This window comes from Callospermophilus lateralis, chromosome 2, assembly GCF_048772815.1.
Source record: "Callospermophilus lateralis isolate mCalLat2 chromosome 2, mCalLat2.hap1, whole genome shotgun sequence".
NCBI lineage: Eukaryota > Metazoa > Chordata > Mammalia > Rodentia > Sciuridae > Callospermophilus > Callospermophilus lateralis.
The window spans coordinates 21823637-21851589 of record NC_135306.1 but is presented as its reverse complement, the minus strand read 5'-3'; the positions used below and the strand labels follow the sequence as shown (position 1 = coordinate 21851589).

Genomic DNA, 27953 nt, shown 5'->3' with positions numbered 1-27953 from the left:
TCCATTCCCATGGGCAACTAGGGTTCTGATTTTTACCACTTAATGTTCATGTAAAGGAGATAATACAGTGTTTCTTGTCTGGATTTTATAATAGATTCAATCAAGTTATTGCATGTCCGTTCTTTTTATGAAAGGACAGTATCACGTTGTATGTATTTTCTACAATTTGATTTATCTATTCTTCTGTTGATAGCCCTTTCGATTATTTCTAGTCTTCATCTGTTTTCATTATAGCTGCTATTGTCATTTTTGCCACCCCCATAAGATCATTTTCAAAGTTGGCTTATTCATTCTAATGTTCTATAGCATATTATGATTCACTACAATTAATTGTATATTTCAAAATAGCTACCAGAAAAGATTTTGAATGTTCCAATCAAAGAAATGATAAATGTTTGATGTACTGGATATCCCAGTTACCCTGATATAATCATTATATACTGCATATATGTATTGAAATACTAGACTATCCCTTCTAAATGTGTAAAATTATATGTCAATTAAAGTTTTTTTTTTCTTTAATTTAAAAACTGCCTCATCCACAGGGTACCATTTAGAAAAGATACAAAGGAGAGGAGAAAATTAAGCAAGCAGTTATGGAGGATGCGGAAGGAGTTGGGAGAGCGAGCAAGGGGGCGAACACTAAGAAATGAAACTAGAGAGGCATCAGGAGCCAACTGTGTACAGTCTTGTAGGTTATTACAAGCACTTTGGATTTACTCTAAGCGAAAGGGGGAACCTTGCAGGGTTTATGTTTATGCTGAAAACATAAGAATCACAATCTGATTTATGCTTTAAAAGATTACTCTAGCTGCTGTGTTGAGAATTACCGATAGGGATGCAAAAGTGGGTGATCAGCTAGGGGCTGTTTCAAACATCCAGGTTAGACAGAGTGGTAATCTGCACCAGGGTGGTAGCGGAGGACGTGGAAGAAGTGGTCAAATTCTGCACATCTTTTGAAGACTGGGCCACCAGAATCTACTGACAGATTATAGATATGGGTATGAGAGAAAGAAAGAAATCAAAGATGATTTCAAGATTTTAGGATGGAGCAACCAGGAAGGTAGAAGTGCCATAATTGAGGTGGTAAAGTCTGAATGTGGAGCAGGTCAAGTAGGAAAGATTAAAACTTCATTTTTGACATGGTAACTTGGAGATGTGTACTAGGCATCCAGGTACAGCAGTTGAGCAGCTGGATATACCAGTTTGAACTTCACAGGAGAAATCAGGATGGAGATAGAAATTTGGGGTCTGTCAGCATACTGTCCGTATTTAAAACCACAAGCCTGGATGAGCTAACTAAGGGATAGACAGAGTGTAAGAGGGAAAGAGACCCAGTGACCATGCCCTGGACATTAATTATTATTAATATTATTAATCTAGAAAGTAGGAGCTAGAAGAGAAATCCGAGGAAGACCAATCAGTGGGGGGAAAAATCAGAGATAAGGGAAGCCAGGAAAGAAAGCACATCAATGAGAGAGATCACTGTCAAATCTTGGCCATTGCCAAGCAATGCTAAGAATCGGCCGCTGGATCTCCCGGGGTGAGGGACATCAACGACCTTGATGAAAGTAATTTTGGTGGAATTGTGGCCAAGCAAACGCCTGATATGTGGGTTCAAGTGACAATGGAAAGAAAGAAAATGCCTGCAACACTTGCAGGTAGGTATTTTGTTATCAAAGGGGGAAACAGAGACATGAACCTGTATTTGCCGGAGAAATAAAATTTAAAGAGGGTTGTTTCATATTCCTTTTCAGGATGGGAAAAGCAAGGTTTGTATTTGAAGAACAATGATCCAAAAGACAGGAAGTAACGAATAGTGCAACAGAGAAAGGGACCAATTGCTAGATGGATGGTCTTGAGTGGCAAAAAGCCAATGGAATCTAGCGTACAATGGAAGTGGGTGGCTCTGGATTCCCTTACCTCGGAGGTCCACGTCATCAAGTCTTTCAGAGCTTTCTGGCGGACATCTCCTTGCCAGCGGGTGACGATGAACCCTTCCATGCGGAGTTGTTGATAGATAACAGCTTCTGGGGGTGGGCCTGAAAGAGGAGGGCACATGTAAGCAATAGGGTCTACATGTTGCTCTCCAGGGTGGGAACACAAGCAGTCCAAGTCACTGTCACTGTTTCCCCTTCATTCTCTCTGCCCCTTTCTGATACATGGGGCTGCTGACTATCAACATGTCTTCTGTAGTAGGTAGAACAATGGCCCCAGAGACTCCCACATCCAAAACCCCAGAACCTGTGAATATAGTACTTTATGTGGCAAAAAGGATTTTGTAGATGTGATTACATTAAGAATCTTGAGATCAGGAGACTATTCTAGATCATACCGTGGTCTCAATAAAAATCACACGTATTCTTGTGAGGGAAAGAGAGACCCAAGAAAATTGGTCAGGAAAAAATAAATTATGATGGAAACAGGGATATGAGATAGAGGTAGAGATAGAGAGAGGGGAGAGAAGGAGGGAAATATAGTTTGGAACTGTAGATCTGGAGTGGATCAAAAGTGTGTTTCTTTCTTTCTTTTGTAAAGGGTGTTGAACCCAGGGGCACTTAACCACTGGGCTACATCTCTACTCCTTTTTATTTTGAGACAGGGTCTCGTTAAGTTGCCGAGACTGGTCTCTAACTTGTAATGCTCCTGCCTCAGCCTTCTAGGTCACTGGGATTACAGATGTGCACCACCCCATATGGCAAGTATTTGTATTTCTAACAAATTCCCAGGAGCTGGTCCTGGGTCCTCGCTTTGAGAACCATTATCCTAGAAAGAGCACAAGGTCCTCCTACAGCCTGTAAAGAAGGAACCGTTCTTCTGTAAGAGAGAAAGGATTGTATTGGTTGCTTGGTTCATTTATCCAGGAATCCTAAGTTTCCAGAAATTGAGAGAATGATGTTAAGGTCTGTAAACAAGTCAGATTGGCACCTGTTATTTTGCCAGAGAAATGTTAAAGTCTGTAAACAAGTCTGAATGGCGCCTGGCCAAATGCCAGAGGGAGTGGTTTGTAAAGTAACAAAAGCAAGCCATTAAGTGTGGAGATTCCTTATTGGTTGACTGCTGTATCTATTTTATGCTAATTAGATAAGCTATGTAAAATGTTTAAATACCACTCCTGTCCTACAATAAACGGCTTCCACTCCTGCTGCATCAATCTACACAAGTTGTTCGTCACCCCCCGGTTATTTTGCTGCAGCCGGACTGTGGCAGAATGATACCTGAGCAAAGTCTTACAAATTCTAAGAAGTCAGATGAAGATGCCTAGGGAATATCAGAAGCAGAAAATATGAGACAAGTGGTAGAATCTTTCCTCAACACCCTATATAGTTGGTGTCATGCAAGCCTAAGGTCCCTACTCACTATTTTGAGAAAAGTAGCATCAGCAGAAAAATGGAGCTCTGTTTTGAATCAACAGAAACTGATGCATGATGAGTGATACTTCCACATGCTAGATTGGATGAAAACCAGAAAGAATGTTTTTGCAGATGATCCACATCAACCATATTTCTTTTTGAGTTAAACATTGGAACCTGTATTCCTTCCTTCCTTCCTTCCTTTCTTTTGTTGTAAATAAATACAATACCTTTATTTTTATTTATTTATTTTTATGTGTTGCTGAGGATTGAAGCCAGTATCTCACATGAGCCAGACAAGTGCACTACCAATGAGTTACAACCCCAGCCCCAGAAACCTGAATTTCTATTTTTTTTTTTTTTTTTTGTAGTTATAGATGGACAGAATGTGTTTATTTACTTTCATGTGATGCTAAGATTGAACCCAGTGCCTCACACATGCTAGGCTAGTGCTCTATCAATCAGCTGTAGCCCCAGTTCCTATATTTTTAATCTTGGAAATACTGTTGCTGGCCTAGTCCATCCTGATGGAAACTAGTTTATTTTTTGAGATGAAAAGAAGCAAATGTGGCAGTAAGGTTTGGTGGGAATAATTACTTGGTCCTGAGCTATTCTACTAGTAGAATATGTTGGAATTTCTACAGATCCGAGGCAAGGCAGAATCCCATCTGGTTAAAATAGAATGGACAAAGTCAGCTAACATCTCCCAGATCTACCTGAGTAGTTGAACTTCTAAAGACTAATTGTTAAAAAGACCAGGTCAAGGGGCTGGGATTGTGGCTTACGGGTAGAGTGTTTGCCTAGCATGTGCGAGGCCCTGGGTTCGATCCTCAGCACCATATAAAAATAAATGAAATAAAATAAAGGTATTGTGTCCAACTACAACTAAGAAATAATTTTTTTTTTTTAAAAAGACCAGTTCAAGTTACTTAAATCTAATTAGATGTGTCTAAGCAAAAGCATCATAGAACTCTGCTCAGTTAGCAGGCAGAAGATTTCTCACGATTCTAGCTCATCAATTAGAAATATAAAGGTGAAAAAAAAAGTTCCTAACAATAAAGTTGCCAAGTGAATCTGGAATTTCCTTCTTAGAGAAGCTAGTTTCTCTTATTTTTTTCACAGCCCAAGAGAGAATCTGTAAGTTGCCCCTTCCACTCTCAGCCACCCTCTTCATGCAGTTGTGTTGTTAATTAGTGAGACTGTAAAACTTCATTCCCATTAGTCAAGCCCATCATAGAATGAGTGAACAATTTATGGTTGCCTAGAACTTGATTGTAGTCTAGAAGACTCATTTTTGTTCTTTTTTTCTCCTTTTCGGGGGACCACAGTAAATCTGTAATCTTGGTAACAGCACAGAATCATTGTAGCAGAAAGGATTTTGTTGCTTGCTATATGAGGAGCTCAGAAGACTAGTCTGTTTTATGTCTGCTGCTAATAGGATTTAAGGAGTCTCTAATTGTCTTGGCCATTCATCTTCCCATCTGAGATATGAGGCCTATACAAGACCTTTCATAGGACTGGGAAAGATGAATACAGTTTTCTGTTGATACTGCTGTTGAACCTTTGTGAGTGTGGCGGGGGAGGGAAGACCAGTACAAGACAGTGGAGAATGGGGGATGCTGGGCACAGCAGGGCAGTGGAGAAACAAAACACACAGTGGAGCATTGTCAGGGAAATGCAACTGTCAGACTGGTCAGGCCAACTGTCTTGCTACTGGGAAGCACTGCCTGAGACTATAGGACGGATAGCCTACCCTTCCCTTGAGCAGTGTCAAGTCACCCTCCACCACCTAGTCATCTAATACCACGGAGAGCCAAAGTGTTCTAACTCAAATCATGGCTGTCTTTTTACAAATCGGCAGAAAGTGATAGGTAAAAAACTAGAACTTGTTATAAGTGTTTCTTCTGTGTTCTTGGATCCTGTTATTTTTCTTTCTTTCTTTTTAAAAAAATATTTATTTTTTTAGTTGTAGTTGGACACAATACCTTTATTTTTATTTTTTTTTATGTGGTGCTGAGGATCGAACCCAGGCACTCGCACGTGCTAGGCTAGTGTTCTACCGCTGAGCCACAACCCCAGCTCCCCCCGTTGTTATGTTTTCATATTGAAATCTAATATAAGTCAGGTGTGGTGGTGCACACCTGTAATATCAGCTGCTTAGAAGGCCGAGGTAGGAGGATTTCAAGTCTGACGCCAGCTGTGGGAACTTAGCAAGACTCTGTCTCAAAATAAAAAGTAAAAAACAAGCTGAGGGAAAAAATAAAGGGGCTGGGGTGTATCTCACTGGTAAAGTATCCTTGGGTTCAAGTGCTACAAAATAAATAAGTAAATCTAAGCTGATTTAGCAGAAAATATATGAAATCATATATTTTATTTTAATAAATGCTATGTTTTTAAATTTCATCAATAATATCAGGAAGTCATTCTCACATTTTGATGACCTTCCCATATCTATGAAGCCTCCCTAAGCTTCCTAGCCTGTGATCACCGCATGAACTCATTACCTGGGGGAGGCAGACCAGTCCGGTTGTATGTAGAGATGGCCCCACAGATGGCAATTCTTCCAAAAGTCTTCATCTGGGGTATGACAACGTTTGAAAACTCTCCACCTACCTAAACAGGAGAAACAAAGAACACTTTAAATAATCTAAGCATTAGAATTAGGAGAAATCATTAAATCACAATTGCTATTTCATATTTTTTTAGCAGAAACAAAGTGCATTAAATTATCCAACAGTGAAGAAAATTGCAATTGAAAAAGACATTAGAAATAGACATTTCTATTTTAATCTAGAAATATACCTTATAATAAAATAAATTTTAATGTATTAAATATTGGGATTCCCTCATCAGTCCAATAGTCTTATTGCTGTACAATCTAAAAGAACGGAAAAATACTCAAAAGACATAGGAAGAACAAAGTTGAAGATTCACACTTTCTTATTTCAAAACTTACTGCAAAGCTAAATTAATCAAGATGGTTTGAAAAATAGAAATGAAGATCAGTGGGACTGAATTGGAAGTACCAAAAATAAACCCTACATTTATGATGAATTGATTTCCTATACAAATGCCCAAACAATTCAGTGGAGGGCAAAAAAATTCTTTTTTCCCTCCTTTAGGAAAGGAATGAAATTGAACCTCTTTCTTATACCATGCACAAACTAACTTAAAATACCAACCTGAATGTAAGAACTCAAACTATGGGATTCATAGAAGAAAACACGGGAATAAATCTTGATGACCCCGAGTAAGGCAAAACCTTCTTAGACATGACACCAAAAGCTCAAACAACAACAAAAACAACCAAAAAAATTTTTAAATTAGACTTCATCAAGATGTCAAACTTTTGTGCTTTAAAGGATACTATCTAGACCATGAAGATAACTCACAGAATGGGGGGAAATATTTGCAAACTACATGCAGTTGATCCTCATTATTAGTGGATTCCATATTTATGAAGTGCACTATGTCCTAAAATTTGTAACTTTCAAAATCAAAACTCAGAGCTTTCCCTGGTCATTTGCAGTCATGCACAGAGCAGGGAAAAGACACAGATGTCCCCGATAGATGCTGAACCAGGAAGGTTCAACTCTTGCATAGAGATTCAAGGAAGGGGGCACAGCAGTGTAGTTCAAGAAGCTCTTGGGGAGGCTGGGTAGGGTATGAATGCCAACTTTGGGAATAATAGGTGCAGCAGCCAAGGCAAGTTACTTAACACTTCTGAACCTCTTTTTCTCTTTTGTAAAAAAAATAGAAGCTGGGGCTGGGGTTGTGGTTCAGTGGTAGAGCACTTGCCTAGCATGTGTCAGGCACTAGGTTTGATTTCAGCACCACATATAAATAAATGAATAAAATAAAGGTCCATCAACAACTAAGACGTATTTTTTAAAAAAGAAAATAGAAGCTACTAGGGAGAGGCATCTTTAAAAATTAATTTATGTGAGAAATTTAATTTATGTGAGAAATGTACATATAGGTACGTATTTCTTCTAAGAGCAATGGTTTGATGTTCCTGTGATCAGCTGAATCTGATAAGAGATTTATAACCAGATACATAAAGAACTCTTATTAACCCTTGAAATAATCCACTGATTGGACAGGCAAAGTATTTGAACACACATTTCTCCAAAGAAGATACACAAATGTAGAGGAAAAGATCTTCAATATCATTAGCCATAGAGGAAATGTAAATCAGAACACAATGAAATATCACTTCAAACACAGATGGTTATAATAAGATAATGGACCATGACCAGTTTTGGTAAAGGAATGGAAAAAATGTAGCTCTCACAGATTGTTGGTGGGGAAATGGAAGATAGTGTAGCCACTTTGTGAAATAGTCTGGCAGTCTCTCAAAATGTTCATCATGAAGCTAGCATGTGACCTAGCAGTTCTACTCATAGGTGAATACCCCAGAGAAATGAAAACATGTTCACACTAAAACATGTCCATGAATGTTCATAGCAATCTCATACATGTTAGCCAAAAACTATAAACGAATCATATGTGTATTGATTGATGAATGTGGTAGATCCATATAGTGAAATATTATTCAGCCATAAAAGGAAAGAGTTATTAATAAATGCTACAATATAAATGAAACTTGAAAATATTTTGCTAAGTGAAAGAAGCCAGTCCCAAAAGATCACTTTCTAAGGGGAAACAAAGGGGTGACAGCTGGTGAGTGTTTCTTATCTAAAACTGTAATGATGGTTGTATTTTGTGACTGTATTAAAAATGGCTGAATTCTATAATTTTTGTGTGTGTAGTGGTGGGTGAAGGGGGACCTCACATATGCTGGGCAAGTGCTCCACCACTGAGCAACATGCCAAGCCTAGAATTTTATATTTTAAATTATATATGAATGAATTATATTTGAATTATTGAATTATATCTCAATAAAGCTATTTTTAAAAGAGGCATAGGTACTTTCTTCATACAGTCTATATAGAAACTAGTATATTCCTTTATATAATGTCTTATTAATAAATTGAATATTAAATCAGTTTACACTTACATTATCAAAATAGCAATCATAACCATCAGGAGACGCTTTTTTCAGAGTTTCTTCCAAAGACTCTACTTTCTTGTAGTTAAAGGCAACATCAAATCCAACCTTTTTAAGATAGGCAATCTTTTCATCAGACCCTGCTGCTCCAACGACTTTGCAGCCCTAAATGGAGAGGGAAAAATAAGAACCATTCATGAGCCAGAAGCATGGTCCAACTCCACGTTTCTGGTCTAGCATGGTCAAGTTCCCCAAGTTCACACCTCCTGCATGAGGAATACCATGATGGAACAACAGACCTCATGAGTGAAACTGGAACGAGTCCACAATCCCACTTCAGCTTGCCTTCTGTTTACTTGGTTTGAAGTTTGTTTCAAACTGCTTTTTTTTTCACTTTTTTAAAATTTATATATAATAGCAGAATGTATTACAACTCTTATTACACATATAAAGCTCAATTTTTCATATCTCTGGTTGTATACATAGTATATTCACACCAAATCGTATCTTCATACATGTACTTTGGATAATAAGGATCATCACATTCCACCATCATTAATTACCCCATGCCCCCTCCCTTTCCGTCCCACCCCTTTGCCCTATCTAGAGTTGGTGTATTCCTCCTATGCTCCCCCTTCCTATCCCACTATGAATCAGCTTCCTTATATCAAAGAAAACATTTGGCATTTGTTTTTTGGGGGATTGGCTAACTCCATTTATCTTCTCTAACCTGCAAATGCCATGATTTTATTCTCTTTTGTTGCTGAATAATATTCCAGTGTGTGTGTGTGTGTGTGTGTATGCCACATTTGTTTTATCCATTCATCTATTGAAGGGCATCTAGGTTGGTTCCACAGTTTAGCTATTGTGAATTGCGCTGCTAAAAACATTGATGTGGCTGTGTCCCTGTAGTATGCTGTTTTTAAGTCCTTTGGGTATAGTCCTAGGAGAAGGATAGCTGGGTCAAATGGTGGTTCCATTCCCAATTTTCTAAGAAATCTCCATACTGCTTTCCATATTGGCTGCACCAATTTGCAGTCCCACAGCAATGCATGAGTGTGCCTTTTCCCCACATCCTCACCAACAAGTATTGTTGTTTGTATGCATAATAGCTGCCATTCTGACTGGAGTGAGATGAAATCTTAAAGTGGTTTTGATTTGCATTTCTCTAATTGCTTGTGATGATGAACATTTTTTAATGTATTTGTTGATTGATTGTACATCATCTTCTGAGAAGTGTCTGTTCATGTCCTTGGCCCATTTATTGATTGGGTTGTTTTTTTGGTGTTTAGCTTTTTGAGTTCTTTATATACCCTAGAGATTAGTGCTCTATCTGATGTGTGGGAGGTAAAAATTTGCTCCCAAGATGTAGGCTCTCTATTCACCTCACAGATTGTTTCTTTTGCTGAGGAGAAACGTTTTAGTTTGAGTCCATCCCATTTATTGATTCTTGGGATTTTAATTCTTGTGCCACAGGAGTCTTATTAAGGAAGTTGGGGCCTAATCTCACATGGTGGAAATTTGGGCCTACTTTTTCTTCTATTATACACAGGGTCTCTGGATGTATTCATAAGTCCTTGATCCATTTTGAGTTGAGTTTTGTGCATGGTGAGAGATAGGGGTTTAATTTCATTTTGTTACATATGGATTTCCAGTTTTCCCAGCACCATTTGTTGAAGAGGCTATCTTTCCTCCAATGCATGTTCTTGGCACCTTTGTCTAATATAAGATAATTGTAGTTTTGTGAGTTAGTCTATTCTGTACTATAAAGTCTACCGGTCTGTTTTGATGCCAATACCATGCTGTTTTTGTTACTATTGCTCTGTAGTATCATTTAAGGTCTGGTATAGTAATGCCACCTGCTTCATTCTTCCTGCCAAGGATTGCTTTAGCTATCTGGATCTCTTATTTTTCCAGATGAATTTTATGATTGCTTTTTATTTTTCTATGAGGAATGTCATTGGAATTTTGATTGGAATTGCATTAAATCTGAATAGTGCTTTTGGAAGTATGGTCATTTTGATAATATTAATTCTGCCTATCCAAGAACAAGGTAGATCTTTTCATCTTCTAAGGTCTTCTTTGATTTCTTTCTTTAGGGTTCTGTAATTTTCATTATATAGATCTTTCACCTCTTTCGTTAAGTTGATTCCCATTTTTTTTTTTTTTTTTTGAGGCTATTGAGAATGGGGTAGTTTTCCTCATTTCCCTTTCTGAGGATTTGTCACTGATATATAGAAATGCCTTTGATTTATGGGTGTTGATTTTATATCCTGCTACATTGCTGAATTCATTTACTAGTTCTAGAAGTTTTCTGGTGGAACTTTTAGAGTCTTCCAAGTATAGAATCATATCATATCAGCAAAGTTTTTGCTACCTGTATTTGCTCTCTTATCTCATTGTTGGAGCTTGTATTTGGTCATTCTTTAATTCACATATCATTTTAATTTTGAACCTTCTGAACTTCTTCTCCAACATTTCATCTACGTTGCTGTCCATGGCTTCTGTTACTATAGAGTTCTGGTTTGTTTGGGGCATTTTCCTCCCTTGTTTTTTTCATATTGTCTATGTGTCTTCCTTTCTTGCAGTGTGGATCTGAGATATTACAGTTTCTTCCGTATATTCTTGTAGTACCCGTACAGATTTTCTGTACCTCACCTTGATGTTGGGATTCCAGACCCTGCTGGTGTCCCTCAATAGATACTACTGCATCCTGGATCTGGGACCTGCATTAGTTGGAGTGGGTAGATCGAGACCACTGTTGTTGACCTCCCATGGTAGTCTGCTGGTCAGAGGAGGCAACCCTGCACAGGAGGCTAGGCTCTGGTGAGTGTCTGCCCGGCCTGGAAAGGAGTGGATCTGGCCCGCTGTGTGCCTGGGCCCTGCAGAGGCTGGTATGAGTGTGTCTGGGCTGCTGGGCTTTCAACCTGCTTCTTTAATAACCTATTCATTTGACTTCCTGGGTTCTCCATTTTGAGGCTTCTCTTTCCTTGCAATGATGTGTAAGTTATTTCTTGGTGCAACTTCAACTTTGGCAGCTCTCTAGGTAGTGCCCCTTAGTCTTTGATTTGGTCCAAAGTACTGGGCTAGATGCTGCTTCATCATAGACAACTGGAGAGCATTCCAGAAAGCACTCTCAGAATGACAGCTATGAGGTAAAGGGGTCATGTCTTTGGGATCTAATCCAAGCAAAATTAGAAGGCATTTTTAGATGTCATAACCAACACATTTTAATAATATGGAATTTTTTTAAACTGAATTATTGTTATATATATAATATATATATTAGTTATAGAGGGCACAATATCTTTATTTTGTTTATTTATTTTTATGTGGTGCTGAGGATCGATCCCGGGTCTCACACATGTGAGGCGAGTGCTCTACCGTTGAGACACAACCCCAGCCCTAATAGTATGGAATTTTTAAATTAGATTGTTGCTGGGTGCGATGGTGTACACCAGTAATCCCAGGGTCTTGGGAGGCTAAAGCATGAGGGTGTCACTTCAAAGCTACTCTCAGAAAATTGGTGAGGCTTTAAGCAACTCAGTGAGACCCTGTCTCTAAATAAAACATTAAAAAAAAAAAAAAAAAAAAAAAGGGCTGGGGACGTGGCTCAGTGGTCAAGCTCCCTTGGATTCAATCCCTGGTTCCACACCCCCCCAAAATTTTGTAAATAAAATTAGACTGTTGAAAACAAAATGTAGAATACGGGAGTAGAATAAGGGGGTATAATATACTACATTAGAAGTTCACAGACATATAGGTTTGGTTATTGTATAGAAAATATGCATATAGACACTAGCAAAATTTAAATAAAACAGATTTTTTTCCATTGGTCCTGGGAATTGAGCCCAGGGTTACTCTACCACTGAGTTATATCCCCAATCCTTTTCATTTATTTATTTAGTTTTGTACCTCATGCATGTTAGGCAAGCACTCTGTCATTGAGCGATATCTCCAGCCCAATATTCCAGTTTTGACAATTTGTATGAGTGGCTTAAATTTACCTGTTAATACACTGAGACTTTTAGATGGGGTAAAAAGATAAAATTACATAAAATGAACAGAAGAGTTGAATATAAATGCATAAGGTTAAATACAAATCCTATCAAACTTCTGGAATAAAAATTCCTTGTATTTTTAATAAAACACTTGAAATTTGAAGTATTGGAAATACTCTTTATTTATTTTGTAAGTCCAGCATAAACCAAGTCTGGCTAGACACTCTTCAGTTTGGGGTGGAAGTGGGGAACAACAAAACTTTAAATTCACCTGTAAATACAGATGTGAAAGTTCTCTTTAAAATATTATTGAATCAGAGCTGGGGTGTAGCTCAGTGGTAGAGCATGTGCTTAGCATGCACAAGGCCCTAGGTTGTAAATTCCTCAAGGCTAGGGAAGATCTCTGTGTTCACACTGCATTCCAGCACCAAAACCCAAAAGTTATCAAGTCAACTCCAAAAGTGTAAATCTATAACATGCCATATTAAATAAAACTTATTCTGTAAATGCTAGAATGGTTGCATGTTAGAAAATTAATAAAACCCAGTGACTGCAAAATGAATGGGATAAATGCTGAAATGGCATTCATAAAATTCAACCTCTATTCCTATTTAATTACTTACTTCTTTAAATAAGTAATTTCTGCCACCTCTAAGGCAGCCTCATATTTGTATTCCAAACCCCATCAGTACTGGAGACCAGCCCTCATCCTTGGCTGTTGGGTATAGCCCTGAACTCATCAGCATTCCATTCACCTCATCCCCTAGCAACTAGGTCCTGAGTCCTAAATCCCAGCCTCTGGCAAAGCTAGATTAACTAAACTAGATCAGCTTGGAATATTTTAACGGGTAGTAACAAATTCTGACCAGGTCCAATCTGCCTATTGCCCTATACACCCACCATCAGATTGGATCCCTTAAGCAGAGACCTGCCCAAATAAGAGGCAACATTTCTGTGCCCTGAATGCCTTCCAGGAGTTAGTTCCCAGGACAGAGCCCCACTGCTCTGAGCTCACTGCCTGTTTCTTGCTGGTGCAACAGTTTGCAATAGAGCCACATGTGGGCAATGATTCTTGTTTTGGCTGATCTCAAACTCCTCTTTTTTTACTTTTTTTGGGTACTGGGGATTGAACTCAGGGCCACTTGACCACTGAGCCACATCCCCAGCCCTATTTTGTATTTTACTTAGAGATAGGGTCTTACTGAGTTGCTTAAGGCCTTGCTTTTCCTGAGGTTGGCTTTGAACTCGCGATCCTCCTTCTTAGCCTCCTGAGTTTCTGGGATTATAGGCGTGCTCTACCATGTCTGGCTTCAAGCTCCTCTATTGCACAATGCAGTAATGAATAAAGGAGGTTAAGTTGTGGCAAAAGAATGTCTTGTAAAAAAATAATTAGTGCTTACAAAATCCCACTCAAACTGGAGGCCAGTCCTGACTTATACCTGAATGTTATCATATATCATTCAGTTTATCTTCTACATGTTTTCCTCATCTCCCTTACTTCCCAATCTCTAACTTCCACGCAAGATCCACTGACTTGATTGTAAACTCCTCAAGACTAGGGAAGATCTCTGTGTTCACATTGCATTCCCAATGTGCTCCGAGGGTCTTGACTAAATGTTGCTGGAGGAAGACACTTACCTTGAGCTTAGCTATCTGCCCCACAACACAGCCCACTGCTCCTGCCGCTGCATTAACCATCACTGTTTCTCCACCTTTCACACCACAGATGTCAAGCAGGCCAAAGTAGGCAGTTAGGCTAAGGAAAGAAAACAGGATATGTGAGTAGATTTGTTCCTCTTTTATATAAACCTTGAAGGACTTCTTAGCAGCCCAGTGCCATGGAGTCCAAAGTAAGAAATACAGGAAATGATGATTGGTCCACCTTCTTCTCTAGTCCCAGATAAGAATTCAGATGATTTGAAATAGGAAGGGAGTAGAGAATTGGCTGGGATGGGGCTTCATCACATCATGTTCAGGTCCAATCTCAGGGATGAAGAAAGACTTAAACTTTGGGGCCCCAAGAATGGAGAACTCATGCCTTGTCTCCATGTAACTCCTAGGGAGACGGTGAGCTTCACAGAGCAAGCCTCAGTGTTAACAGTGCCTTGGCTGCAGGGTGGATGCTATGCTGTGATAGGCATGAGAGGCTCAGAGACAGCATCCTGAGTTTCTGATAGCCCCAGAGAGGTATAGAAGAACTTCTGAATTTCCCCATGTGCCCTGAAGTGGTATGTGAGGTTAGCTTGCCAAGAAAGAACCACTGGGCCTACAGAGATGCAGTGTAGACAGTCACGGTGGGGACTGGGTGAAGACACCACCACACCCCAGTGGCTTGAAACTTGGAAGAGGGTGGAATGGAAGACATTGAGAGGGAACAGCATAAGACTGACACCGATTAAGATGGAGACGTTGTCCCCATTCTGCCAGTAAGAACTCACCAGAAGTTTTCTTTTACTAAACTGGCCCAAATAAGGGCCTGAGAAAGAAATGAAGTTCAGTCATAGATAAATTTTTAAGATGTATTTCTGCATCCTTAAGTCTGTGCCAAAGATCGATATGTATTATAGTGACGGTTAAGGGACCTGCAAAATTTCAGACAAATTCATCTAAAGTGATTTCTGTGTAAAACAGAACCTGCATGTGAGCATGACATTGTTTTATTCAGCCTCTGTTTATATTTGGGGCCCATGGCAGTTGGGCCCTAAGGGGAAGACAGTGACAGGCACAGGTAATATCTTTTTCTGAGGATTCAAATACAATCATGAGTTGTATAATGATGTTTTGGTCAAGGACAGACTGCATATTCAGTAGTGGTCCATAAAATTATATGACACTGTGATGAGGGCCACAACCAAGTTAAGATGGCGCCTGGCAGTATGCTAGGAGGAGTGGTTTCTGAGCCAATGCCAATGAGCCATTAAAATGTGAGGATTCCTTAATGACTGACTGCTGTGTCTAGATGATGTCAATTAAGTTAAGCTGTGTGTAATTAGTTGGGTATATGTACCTCTGCAGTCTGACAGAGAAGCGGCTCCTGCTACCTTGGGTGCCCGCTACTTTGAGTTCTCAGTTCCTGCTGAGATCACTCGCAATAAAGTAGTTCCCAATTCAACCTTCAAGTTGCTTGTCACCTCTCAGTTATTTAACCCAGCGGGACTACAGCAACATTGTAGCTATTTTAGTTTGTGTAAATATAATCTAGGATGTTCACCAATGATGAAATCAACTAATGAACTCGTGGCACCCAGCATCTGTTCTCCCTGAAGCTACCTCCTTGGGATTTCCGGTCAGTTTGTATATTGACCTAAGATATACAAGGCCTTTTCCAAACTAATTTCTTTTAAAAATAAAATGGAGATAAGATGGAGACATCAACAAAAAAAAGAAATTCTTGGGGAGGTCAAAGGTGAACTTTGGACTAAGGAGGACTTCATAGAAACAGTGGCTTGGAGACTAAATCACAGTTTATATCTTAAATGTTCTTCCAAGGCGCATGTTTTAGGCTTATTCCCCAGTTGGCAAGCACTGTTAAGATGTGGCAGAGGCTTTAGGAAGTGGGGCCTTGGGAGAGGTCTTTAGGTCATTGGGGATATGCTTTGAAGGGGCCAGTGGAACACTGCTCTCTTCCTCTTTCTTTCTCTAACTGGCCAACAGGAGAATGGTTTTGTTCTACCTTGTACTCCTGCCATTATGTGCTGTCTCCCCACAGGCCCAAAAGCAACTGGCCAATCTATCATGGACTGGGACCTCTAAAATGATGAGTGAAAATCAACCTTTTCTTTTTATAAGTTAGTTATCTTAGGCATTTTGTTATAGTGATAGAAAGTGGACTAACAAATGGAGATAAGATGGACTAGGCAGCTGTAAAGAAATCCTAGGGAGAAAATCAAGGTACGCTATAGCTAAGACTGGACAACAACAATCTAGAGAGAAAAACACATGAGATGTCTTTCAACTAAATGGAAGGGAATGACACAATAGTTTAGGGGGGAGGATATTAAATCTGGAGTGTGGACAGTTGAAATACACTGATTTCAAAATTTAACAGAATTTATAATTTTTAGCAATGGTCCAAGCATTCTTAAAAATTGACCTATCTCATTGGAGTGATCCACCATGGTGGGTAGTCTCAACAAATAGGTGGTATGTTGCTAGAGAATGCTTAGAAACAGGCATGATGTAATTCTCCCCTCAATCATTGAGAACCACTGGCATAAAGTTGATTGATGGGAGTAAAAGTGCATTCCTTAGAGGCTTGGAAGAGATGAATAAGAAATACACACTGATTCTCTTTTGGGAGTCAAGATCCCCTAATATCTTACAACTCACTTTCTTCCCGGCTGAGTCATGGGAGACTTGCTCCCAAGTTCCCTCAGGTCTACCTTCACCTTTGCTCTCCTCCACCTGACTCACAGCTCAGAGAGAAGGATGGGTGAGATGACAAGGCAGGAGGAAGAGCTGTCACCAGCGGAGAGTGAAGGAAGGGCAGGCAGAAAAAACTAGGATGCACTCTAATTCTGGTTAATGTCCACTAACTGAATGTGAGAAGGCATTGAGCCGCCTCTGATTTCACAATGTCTTTTGGCACTGGTGACTCCGAGTTCAAATTCTGACTGGAATATGAACTTGGGGTTTATGGAAGTTATTTTTATAACAGACTGATCATTTAGGGGTCTATATTTCTATTTCATTCTTTAGAAGCTCTTCAAAGAAGGGAATAAGGAGTGGAGAAGGGGGAAAAAAGAAAAGATCACACCACTTAGAGAAAGGAAAGAAATGAATTTCAGGTTGGCAAAGATTTGGGGACACTAAAGGCAATAATGGCCTTGTTTCTCCAGGGTGTAAAAGGAAATGCGAGGTTTCAAAGTTCAGCAGGGAACTGAAGTGTAGACCCAGGAGTCTTCCTGAGAGATATGGCCATCAGCATATTTTAAACCTCTTCCAGGCGGAGTGACTGAACAAATACTGTGATTCATCTCAACTAAGTAAACTTCAGATCCTCTTCTACCCCAGGAAACAGATGTATAGAGAGAGAGGTGAGGAGGAAGCAGAGCCAGTACAGAAAGACCACGCTGGCTGAAATCCCTCTCCCTTTCCAGACTCTGAAGCAAAGGCAGAGATGAGCGCTGATGCCAAGAGCCTCCCAGGGCCGGGAACAGCTGGTTCCTTTGTGTCTCCCTTGTGCCAGCTGCTGGTGGGGATCATGTGCCATGTCACTTCTTATGGTGCTTCCTGTATACCTGGGAGTCTGATTCCCGTCTCCTTTCTTCAGCATCAAGGTTAATTCTAGACCACCTTTTCCTTCTCTTTATTTATTAATTTGTACTTGATGAGTGAAAATCGTATATATATTATAATGTACAATGGGTTGTTTTGAAAAAAATATGCATATATGAATGGCTTAATCAAGCTAATTAACATATATTTTACTTGGCATAGTAAGACTATTTTAAATCTACCTTCTTAGCAATTTTCAGGTATACAATATATTGTTAACTACAGGCACCATGTTGTACATCTCTTGAAATTCCCGTCTAACTGAAATTTTATATCTTTTGACAAGCATTTCCCCAGTTCCCTAGCCCTCAGCTCCTGCTAATCACCATTCTCCTCTCTGCTCTGAGTTCAACTTTTTTGATTCTAGGCCTATAATGCTTCATGTCTGTTCTTGTGGACCAAGTTCTGGACCAACCAATTTAGAAAACCCGAGGGTCAGGCATTCAAACAAATGAAATATACTCATGAAACTCACCCTGGCATACCTACTGTCCCCAGAGCCAAAGACAGTGGTAGTGAATGTGGCCAGTCTGTAGGCAGCTTTTCCAGTCCTTTCCCATCAGAAATGGAGTGCGTTGTCCAGCCCAAATAAGCCAGTACAGCAGTTCCTTTGGGGAATGCTGAGTTTTTACTTTCCACAACTCTGAAAGGTAAAGCGCATCAAGACATGTGACACCTCTTCCCTTTTGTAGGGGTCGGGATGCTGTGACATTAGTGTTGTTAGTGTTCAGGAATGGGCCCGAGGATGACCTCCATGAGTGGTAGCCTGTCACCCCTCCAGTTACCCCTAGGCATCATCGCACGGGGTCCCTCAAAGAGAAGTCCATCCTCGCCTCACCTACTTCTCTCCTTTTTAAGCAAGAAGCCTCCTTCCTTGGCTCCAGGTGGCCTGGACGGCAGCCTCTTCTCTTCAGGGCCTCGCCTCTACCTTTTGCCTTCCTTTTTCCTGAATCGCTAACACCTCCCCCTCCACCGCCTTTGCTTCAGCATGTGCGCAGGCTCATTCTGCCACCTCTTAAGCTTCTCATCTTCCCACCTTCCTCCTTCTAGTTGCTTTTGAAGCTGATCCTCCTCACTTCCCATTTTCTTAATAACCTGCCTTCCGCCACCACTGTTCCATGAAGGTCTCAACAACCTCCCGATTCCAATCCAGTGGCCATCCTTTAATCACTACCCCATTTTATCTTTGTACTCCATTCAACACTGAAGCTCACCATGAACGCTTCCCATGGGTTTGCAGGACACTGACTGCTCCTAGCTATTCCTGACTTCCTCTCTGAGCTGCCCCATTTCCGTCTCAGTTCTTTTATTTTTTTTCCCACTCTCACTATTCTTTACTATCTTCCCCTAGATCATAAGATTATATAACACATTTTGTTCTAGAAAATGTAAAACAGGTAAGATAAAAATATCAGTTATAATCCACAAACACAAAGGTAATTGCTAATATCTTTGTGTATGTTATGGAAATGTTAGTAATATCCTTTAAGATGTATATTATACATATTTACACAACTAAGTAAAATTTTTTTTGGTACCAGGGATTGAACCAAGGCTTTGTTTTTGCTTTTGTTCTTTACAACTGTGCTATATCCCCAGCCCTTTTTATTTCTTGAGACAGGGTCCTACTAATTACTTAGGGCCTCTCTAAATTTCTAAGGCTGGCCTTGGACTTGCAATCCTCCTGCTTCAGCCTCCCGAGTTGCTGAGATTACAACAGGTGTGTGTCACTGTGCTCATATGAAGCAACGTTTGTAACCAAATTTAACTACCAACACTATATTGGTCTATGTAATTTTTGCTTCTCTCCATGTCATTAAGAATCCTTAAAAAACTATAACAAGCAGCAGGCACAGTGGTGTATGCCTGTAATCCCATGACTTGGGAGGCTAAGGAGGATTGCAAGTTATAGGTCAACCTCAGCAACTTAGGGAGACTCTGTCTCAAAATAAAAAGGGATAAGTGTGTAGCTCAGTGGTAAAGTAGTTTTGGGTTTAATCCCCCCCCCAAAAAAAATTATAATGAATTTAATTATTCATTAGTTTATTCCCAGTATCCTTCCTAATGTAAATTACATTTTAATTAATACTGATAAATATGAATTTACTTTTTCCTTAGACAACATTTCTACATGTAAAATTACAAGGTCAAAGAGTATGAAAACATTTGTAACTCTTGATGCATATTGACAGTTTTCTTTCTAGAAGGTTGTGCCAACTTCTGGACTGATAATGTATCATCATCCATTAATGGATATTACCCAATGAGTGAAAGTATCATCACATCATCTCCATTACTGAGTATTACGATTTTAAAGGTCTCTGCCAATTCAGTAAACACAATACACGTTCATTCTTTGATTATTAGCAAGAAATGTATAAAACCTATGGGAAGCCAGGTGCAGTGCCATGCGCCTGTAATCCCAGGAGGATTGTAAGTTTGAGGTCATCCTCAGCAACTTAATGAGGCCCTCAGCAACTTAGTGAGAGCTTTTTCAAAAATAAAATAAAATAAAAGGGCAGGGGGATGTGGCTCAGTGGTGAAGTATCTCTGGGTTCAATCCCTGGTACCTACCCCCAAGACTCCCCCAAAAAATCTGTGGGAAGAACCCTGGTAATGGAATATAAGACAAAATGAATAAATGGAAAAGCACACCCTGTACTTGGAGAGAAAGACTATAAAAATATCAGTTTCTTCTCTCTCTTTTTTTTTTTTTTTAAAGGTGTGGTGCTACATGCCTTTATTTTTTATTTTTATTTTTTTAAGAGAGAGAGGAGAGAGAGAGAGAGAATGAGAGAGAATTTTTTAATATTTATTTTTTAGTTTTCGGCGGACACAACATCTTTGTTGGTATGTGGTGCTGAGGATGGAACCTGGGCCGCACGCATGCCAGGCAAGTGCGATACCGCTTGAGCCACATACCCAGCCCCTCAGTTTCTTCTCAATCAATCTACAAGGTCATTGAAATATCAATAAAAATCCAAATAAGATTTGAACAAATAGATTATGCCAATCCGCTAGTCATGAAGACACAAACACCTCACTCCTTATGCCAACATAAAAAGTAAATGACTAGCAAATTTGAGTGTAAAATTAAACTAAAAATATAGAAGAAAACATGAATAAATATTTTAACCCTTTCGGAGGTGAAAAAGTTTTCTAAGCATAAGATGCAATCAAAAGGCCATAATTGCAAATATTTAAAATTTTTAAATTATGATTGGATACTGTAGAAAGATAAAGAGACCCAAGTATCTGCAACACTAATGTCTTTGACATACAAAAAAAATTGCTAATCAATAAAACAGAGGAAGAATCCTAAAGGAAAAGAGCAAAGGACATAAATAATTCAGAGAAGAAAACTGATAATTAACTTACAAAATGAAGGTCAACATCACTAGTAATGAAAGGAATACAAACTAAACATGAAGTTATCAACAAATTCATCTCAGATTGCCAACACCAATGGAAAGGGCTGGGGATAAATCTCAATGGTGGAGTGCTTGCCTAGCATGCACAAGGTCCTGGGTTCAATTCCCAGGGCAGCACATCAGTCCCAAAGCACAACACAACAAAACCAAGATGGAAAAGAATGGGCATATGTGTGGACTGGGGTTGTACCTCAGTGGCAGAACACTTGCATAGCATGTGTGTAGCACTGGGTTCAATCCTTAGTATCACATATAAACAAACAAAATAAAAGCATGCTGTTCATCTACAACTGCAAAAAAAAAAAAAAAAATACTGAAAGAATTTCCTTGAAAAAAAAAAAAAAAAGGATGGGCATACGTGTAAGGAAAGAGGTTCTTTAAAACTACTGGGTGGTGGGAGTGAATGCTCAACTCTCCCCAACCCAGTACTGGGATTGAACCCAGAACCTTGTGTGTATGCTAGATAACAGTTCTTCCACTGATCTACATCCCCAGCCCTTTGTATTCTATTTTGAAATAGGGTCTCCCTAAATTGCCTAAATTGGCCTTTGTCTTGCAATCTTCCTGCCTCAGCAACCTCAGAAGCTGGGATTACAAGTGTTCAAGATCATATCCAGGCTCATACTATTTTTTTTTTTTTGGTGGGGGGAGGTGGGTGATTGATTACCAGGGATTGAACCCAGGAGCACTCGGCCACGGAGCCACATCTCCAGCCCTTTTTGTATTTTATTTAGAGACAGGGTCTCACTGAGTTGCTTAGGGCCTCACTGAGTTACTGAGGCTGACTTTAAACTGGTGATCCTCCTGTCTCAGCCTCTTGAGTCCCTGGGATTACAGGCCTGCGTCACCGTGCCTGGCCCATACTATCTTTTTGAAGGGCAAATTGTTGTGACCTTTTCAAATTAAAAATATGCAACTCCTTTGAGCAGAATTTATATTACTGAGAATTTAATGTAAAGCCTTCTTCTCCAAGTGGACAAAGAATACACAGATACATACATGCTCCCTGAAGAATTATTTGTATTAGGAAAAAAACAATTGTATCAGTAGTAGATTTGTTAAATGTCAGAGTATAATGGAATAATTTGTAACTTTTAATAAAGGTAGATTATATATTTACATACTGTCAACAAAAGATATCTATGACATATTAAATGAGAAAAAAGCAATTTGTTGAATGGCATATATTCCCACTTAAACTATATAAAACTATATGCACTAAACAATTTTTGAAATAACAATCCATTAACAACAACTGACTTTACTGTTCAGTTTCAAGACTAAATTTTTGGTTTATTTGAGTTTTTACAATAATCATTAATTGGATGAATACATTTGTTTAAGAAAGTAATTAAAAGTAAGGATGGCAGAGTGAGGCAAGATTGATAATTTCACATCTTCCCCCCTCTCGGTTAGTCAGAAAGTAGGCAGAATCTCCCAAGGGGCTTTTCAAATCAAAAAGTGAGTGAACTACACAGGCTCAAGTAGGAGCAATGAACAGAGACAGGACCCAGCAAGAGGTCAGGAAGAAGTGTATTTCCCAAGCACTGGGACAAATGAAAATAATTACCTGGCCACTTGTTCCCCCATCATTATATCACCTTCCTTCAATTTTCTGGATGCTATTCTGAAAAAAATAAAATTCCATTCTTAGTTTTAAGAGCATGTGGGGAAAACCGTTTTGAATTTCAAATGAACAAACCATTGGGGAAGTATGCAGAAATAAAACCCAGATACATAAGGGTGGCACAATCAGGTGAAATGGTTAGGGGCAGTTCTGTTTCTGTGACCCCTAAGATGCATTCTGGCAGTAGCTTCCTATGACTGGACAGGAGAGTCTTACCACCGTGTTGAATTGGAGGTGAGTTCCTATCAATAACTTTAAAAATATACCTAAAATACTAGCCAAACAAAAAAGGGATGCTAGTTAACATTTTTAAACTGCGTTTTAGGGGCTGGGGTTGTGGCTCAGTGATAGAGCACTTGCCTAACATGTGTGAGGCCCTGGGTTCGATCCTCAACACCAAATATAAATAAACAAAGTTAAAAATCCATTGGCAACTAAAAAAACAAAAATAAATAAAACAAATAACAACAACAACAACAACAACAAAAAAAAACCACTGCATTTTACACTTCAGATTTAAATCTTTATCAATCAGCTATGAGTTTATTTATTTATTTATCTTTTTGGTACTGATGAACCCAGGAGTGCTTCACCACTGAGCTACATCCCCCACCCTTTTCATTTTTTATTTTGAGATAGGGTTTCACTAAGTTGCTGAAGCCTCACTAAGTTGCTGAGGCTGGCCTCAAACTTGTGATTCTCCTACTTCAGTCTCCTGAGTTTCTGGGATTATAGGTGTGCACCACCATGCTCAGCATGAAAAAAATATTTAAAAGAAGGATGAATATATTACTTACTTTGGCAAAAATTACTGAGGTATTTGTTGCCTGGAAGGCTTTTTATTCCCCCAACCCCGAGTTATTTACTAGTATATAAATTTAAGTCAATTACAGATTACCTAAATTAAAAGAACACAGGTCAATGGAAGGCAAGAATATCCGGCTTTAGTCTCAGCAACTTCTGTCCAAATTATTTACCACAAATGAAATGGGTGAATTGGGGCTTAGCTTCTTTTTCTTTTCATTTCCCACCACCCCAGAAGCAATTCTGGTGAACAATAAAAGGCAAATTGTGCAGAGCAGAGAGAAGATGGTTGTAAAAGAAAGCAACCATGTTAATCTCTCATTACGCTTCTCAGATGAGCATCTGTGAATCCATCATTGATACAATACTGGGAGAAACGCAGAAATGACAGTGTTTTGAATCAAATTAAAAATATGTATCTCCTTTGAGTATTTTAAAAGGTGCATTGCAGTAATTCAGAATAGGGTCCATCACACAGCATAAGAATTTTGAGGAGGAAGATAATACCTCATGTAAGGATCCACGGAGAGGAACAAGGCTTCAAGCAGGACCTCTACAAAACATAAATATTCCACAGGCAGTTAGAAACACAAGGCTTGGTGCCTGTGCCATTTTTGGCATTCTAAATAAATGCAGATAATCTTTTTGCTTCAGGGTCCGTTCCCCATCCCCTCCCCCGGGCTGGGGATCAGATTCTGAGCTTTCTACATGCTAGGCAAGTACTCTACCACTGATCTACACCCCAGCCCTTCATCTGTGCTTTCTATAGAAGAGACAAGAAGGGCTCTCATGTTTGGCCCAGCCTAGCTGATGATGATGGTGATGGTGACAATGACAATGATGATGGCGACGATGTGGTTATTTATCAGCACTGTCTTCTTGCTTTACATGGATTATTTCACTTGATATTCTCAACTATTGTTTCCATTTTATTGAAGTTAAGTAATTTGCCCAGGGTCCCATCTGTAACTACTCAGTCCCACCAGGAAATCTATTTCCAGGGACTGAGAATGTAGGGGAGAATACTTGTGTAATGCCCTGGGTTTGATCATGCTCACATAGGATTTCATTATCTGTCCTAATTATCATGAAAGAATGTGTATTTTGCTGAAATGACCCTCATTCACATATTTTCTGGAATTCTGCATCTGAGTCCCAACCATCACGACTTAACTGGGATAAATAACTTTGTCATGCTACTTGACTGCATCCTCTTTTCTCAAAAATTTACTCACTCATAAACACCCCTTAGGGCCATCTTCTTAATCCATGCTGTGTCATCATCAGGCTCACCAGGACACAGAGGACATTTTCCTCATGGTCCTGTCAGAGCCAGGAAGAGCAATGAACCCAAGAATGAGTTTCAATGATCAAAAAAAGCTGAGGATCCTCCAATATGACATAGAGGTTATATAAGACCCTGAAAGGCCAGTGTGGCAGACTGCAAAATGGCTACAAATACCTCCTACTCTTTTGTGCAGGAATTCTGGCCACTCCTCCCATCAGGAAATCTATTTTCAGGGACTGAGAAGGTAGCTTAGTGGTAGAGTACTTGTGTAATGCCCTGGGTTTGATCTCCAGCACTAAATAAAAACATAAAAATGAAAAAGAACTGTATTTCCCCTTGAATATGGTCTTGGCTATCTAACTTGCTTTGACCAATGGGTTATTAGAAACCAAGATAAAAGTAGAGGCTTGAAAAGCAAATGCATGTTGGAATTTGTCAACTCTAGCTGCTCTAATTCCAGGAGACCACTGAGATAGAGAACAGACTAGCCTACTAGAAAGGTCTCATAGAGGAGACATGAGGCCTGCACCCCAGCAGAAAACCTGCTAACCATCAAACATGTGAGTGAGAGGCCAACAGAATCACTCACCTTAACTCAACCCAAACTGCTAACCCTCAGAATTGTGAATTAATCAATAATTGTTACTTCAAGTCCCCCAGGTTTGGGGTAGTTTGTTATGCAGCAAAGGCTAACTGATACAATTTTGAAATCTTAGGAGTCTGACTTACCTCCATTTTTTAAGGGTGGGAGTTCAGCAGTCTTCAACTCAAAGTCACTATTAGTAGGCCTGCCACTGAAGTGCTTCTTCAGGGTCCACCTCTTAGCAAGAACCATCCTGAAGCTCCTAGAACAAAGTAAACATATGGTCAGCTTCCTTGAAGTGACTGGATTCTTATAGTTCTCTAGTCACATGACACTGTGGCCAGATAGCACAGCTACACATACTACTTCTCTATTATCAGGTAACATCAGCCACTTTTATTTAGTACTTACTGCTTCTGGTGCTGTGCTAAGCACTTTGCATACATGATATCATTTTATCCCCAGAACTTCCCTATAAGATGGGCATTGTTATCATTGCCAATATACAGATACTTAAAGAAACCTTCAAAGAAAGGAAAAATATAAACTGACGTGGAAAGTTTTCCCAGGCATCACTAGGCTGAATTTCTCCAGGACAGTGACCATCTGCTCCGCGTGAAAATACTTCCAGTTTCTTACCTTCCATGAATTAAATCCTCAGAAAAAGAATCAAACACAAAACCAAATTCATTCACTTCTTTCAGGTGGACAGTGCCATCATCTCAAGGCAGTCCCAGGGACGCCTGCATGCCACTGGGTGGCGCCGATGCTACGCCCCATTTTCAGGAGCGAATTTTCTTTAGTTTTGGTTCCAATGGGGAAATCAGGATTTGAATTTAAACTTTCCTCCACCCCAAAACAAGAAATGATTAATCCTGCTCTGAGCTCTGGAGTCAGGACTTTGGGCACCGAACTGGGCTGCATCAGTGGGAACCACGCCTTCCCCACCAGTGACAACTAGACAAGCCTGCAGGATTGGTGATCTTACTCTGTTTCCTGGCCAGGACCCCGGAATGGGGGCACTGTAGCCTGGAGGGGACACGTCTGCATTACAGAGAGAGCGCTGAGGGCCGTCCAGTCCAAGCCCAGCTCTTCCGTCTTTTTGAACAAAATAATATTATTTGTCAACTAATAATTTTATACATTGATGGGGTACAGCGTAATTTTTTTTTTTTGTTCTGAAACCTGGGATGCTGTGTTTTGATATGTGTAATACAATGTAGAGTAATTGGATCAAGTTAATTAACATATCCATCACCTTATACTTAGTGATTTCGAAATATACACTATTTTTTTTTTTTTTTAGTTTTGATAGACCCTTATCTATTTATATGTGATGCTGAGAATCGAACCCAGCCTCACATGTCAGGCAAGTGCACTACCGCTGAGCCCCAGCCCCAGCCCTCGAAATACACATTATTCTGACTACAGTCACCCTTTCGTGCAGCCGACCTCAGAACTTACTCCCCTACCTTTCACTAATAACTCATTCCCGCCCCAAGCCACTCCCAGACTCTGGTAATCAACTTTCTCAATCCTTCTGAGTCTCCCGGTTTTTTGTTTGTTTATTTTTAAATCCAGTTTCTTGCCTTTCTTTACAAAAGGGCATTTGCTGGTGATTCAGAACTCGCCACAAGCCTCGAAAGCGCCCCCTGAAAGAGCCTGGCCGCAGAAGCCAGCGCCCTCGGAGGGAAGGGGCCTGGTGCGGTGCGCGGCGTGCGGCGCAGACACCTCGCCGCAGGCTCCGATCCTGCTGCGTCCCGTTCACACCTTCCCAGTGTTCGCAGTCCAGCAAGTTTCTTGGCGGCCCCTTTCCAGTTCGTACGGCTGGGGCATAAAGGAAATACAGCCAGATTTTGCCCCTTCCTCCAGCACCGGTCCCGAACACCCCAAGAACCTGCCTGGACCTGAGGCATTGGGACCTCCGGCTCCCCAGTTTCCCCTTCAGCGCTTGGAGAGGAAAGGGTAAGCGCAAACCCTCCTCAACAGGCGCGTTTCTGCAGGGAAAAAGAGGGATTGGAGGACCTGGAGGAGCAGAGGGAGAAGTGGGAGAAAAGAGAAAAGAGAATGTGGGATGTCTACTTACAAGATCTCGCAGACTCCACTTGCTGGTGAAGAGAAGGCGCAGCGGAGAGCTGAGTTTAAGGCGGAAGCAAGGAAGGTGGGGCTTCTCCGGGGAGGAGCTATTTCTGGAAACCTGAGACCTCTGACCGCCAGAGAATCACTGGAGGGAACTCTGGAACTGAGGAATGTGCGTGTGTGTGTGTGTGTGTGTGTGTGTGTGTGTGTGCGTGCGTGTGTGTGTGTGAGTTGGGCTGATCTTAAGAGTGCTCCTCTTGGAAGCCTGTGCCAGCTACTTACTAGTGGTGCAGCTTTGAGCACCCATCTGCAAGATGGGGGGGGGCGGGGGTTGAGGGAGGTGGGGAATAGTGCTTACCCCCCAGAGTAACTTTGAAAATTACATACCTTATAGCTGGGGGGTGTAACTCATTGGTAGGGGGCTTACCTAACATGCATGAGGCCCTGGATTAGATCCCTAAGCGATAAAGGAGGTGGGTGTTAAGAAAATTAAATGACT

General features: G+C 40.2%; 1 protein-coding gene across 1 annotated transcript in view; it reads right to left on the bottom strand.

The window, feature by feature from the left end:
- The window catches only part of Ptgr1 (prostaglandin reductase 1), a 31597-nt gene extending 4038 nt beyond the window's left edge, over positions 1 to 27559 (bottom strand). Inside the window, exons 1-9 of the mRNA XM_076843188.2 lie at positions 27462 to 27559; positions 25522 to 25637; positions 24012 to 24057; positions 22644 to 22700; positions 18118 to 18285; positions 14004 to 14121; positions 8374 to 8529; positions 5858 to 5966; positions 1924 to 2042 (exon numbers count right to left, since the gene is read on the bottom strand). Of these exons, the coding sequence (XP_076699303.2) occupies positions 1924 to 2042; positions 5858 to 5966; positions 8374 to 8529; positions 14004 to 14121; positions 18118 to 18285; positions 22644 to 22700; positions 24012 to 24057; positions 25522 to 25627 (879 nt within the window). The 5' untranslated portion in view covers positions 25628 to 25637; positions 27462 to 27559. The remainder of the gene's footprint in view (positions 1 to 1923; positions 2043 to 5857; positions 5967 to 8373; positions 8530 to 14003; positions 14122 to 18117; positions 18286 to 22643; positions 22701 to 24011; positions 24058 to 25521; positions 25638 to 27461) is intronic.
- Positions 27560 to 27953: the final 394 nt, after the last annotated feature.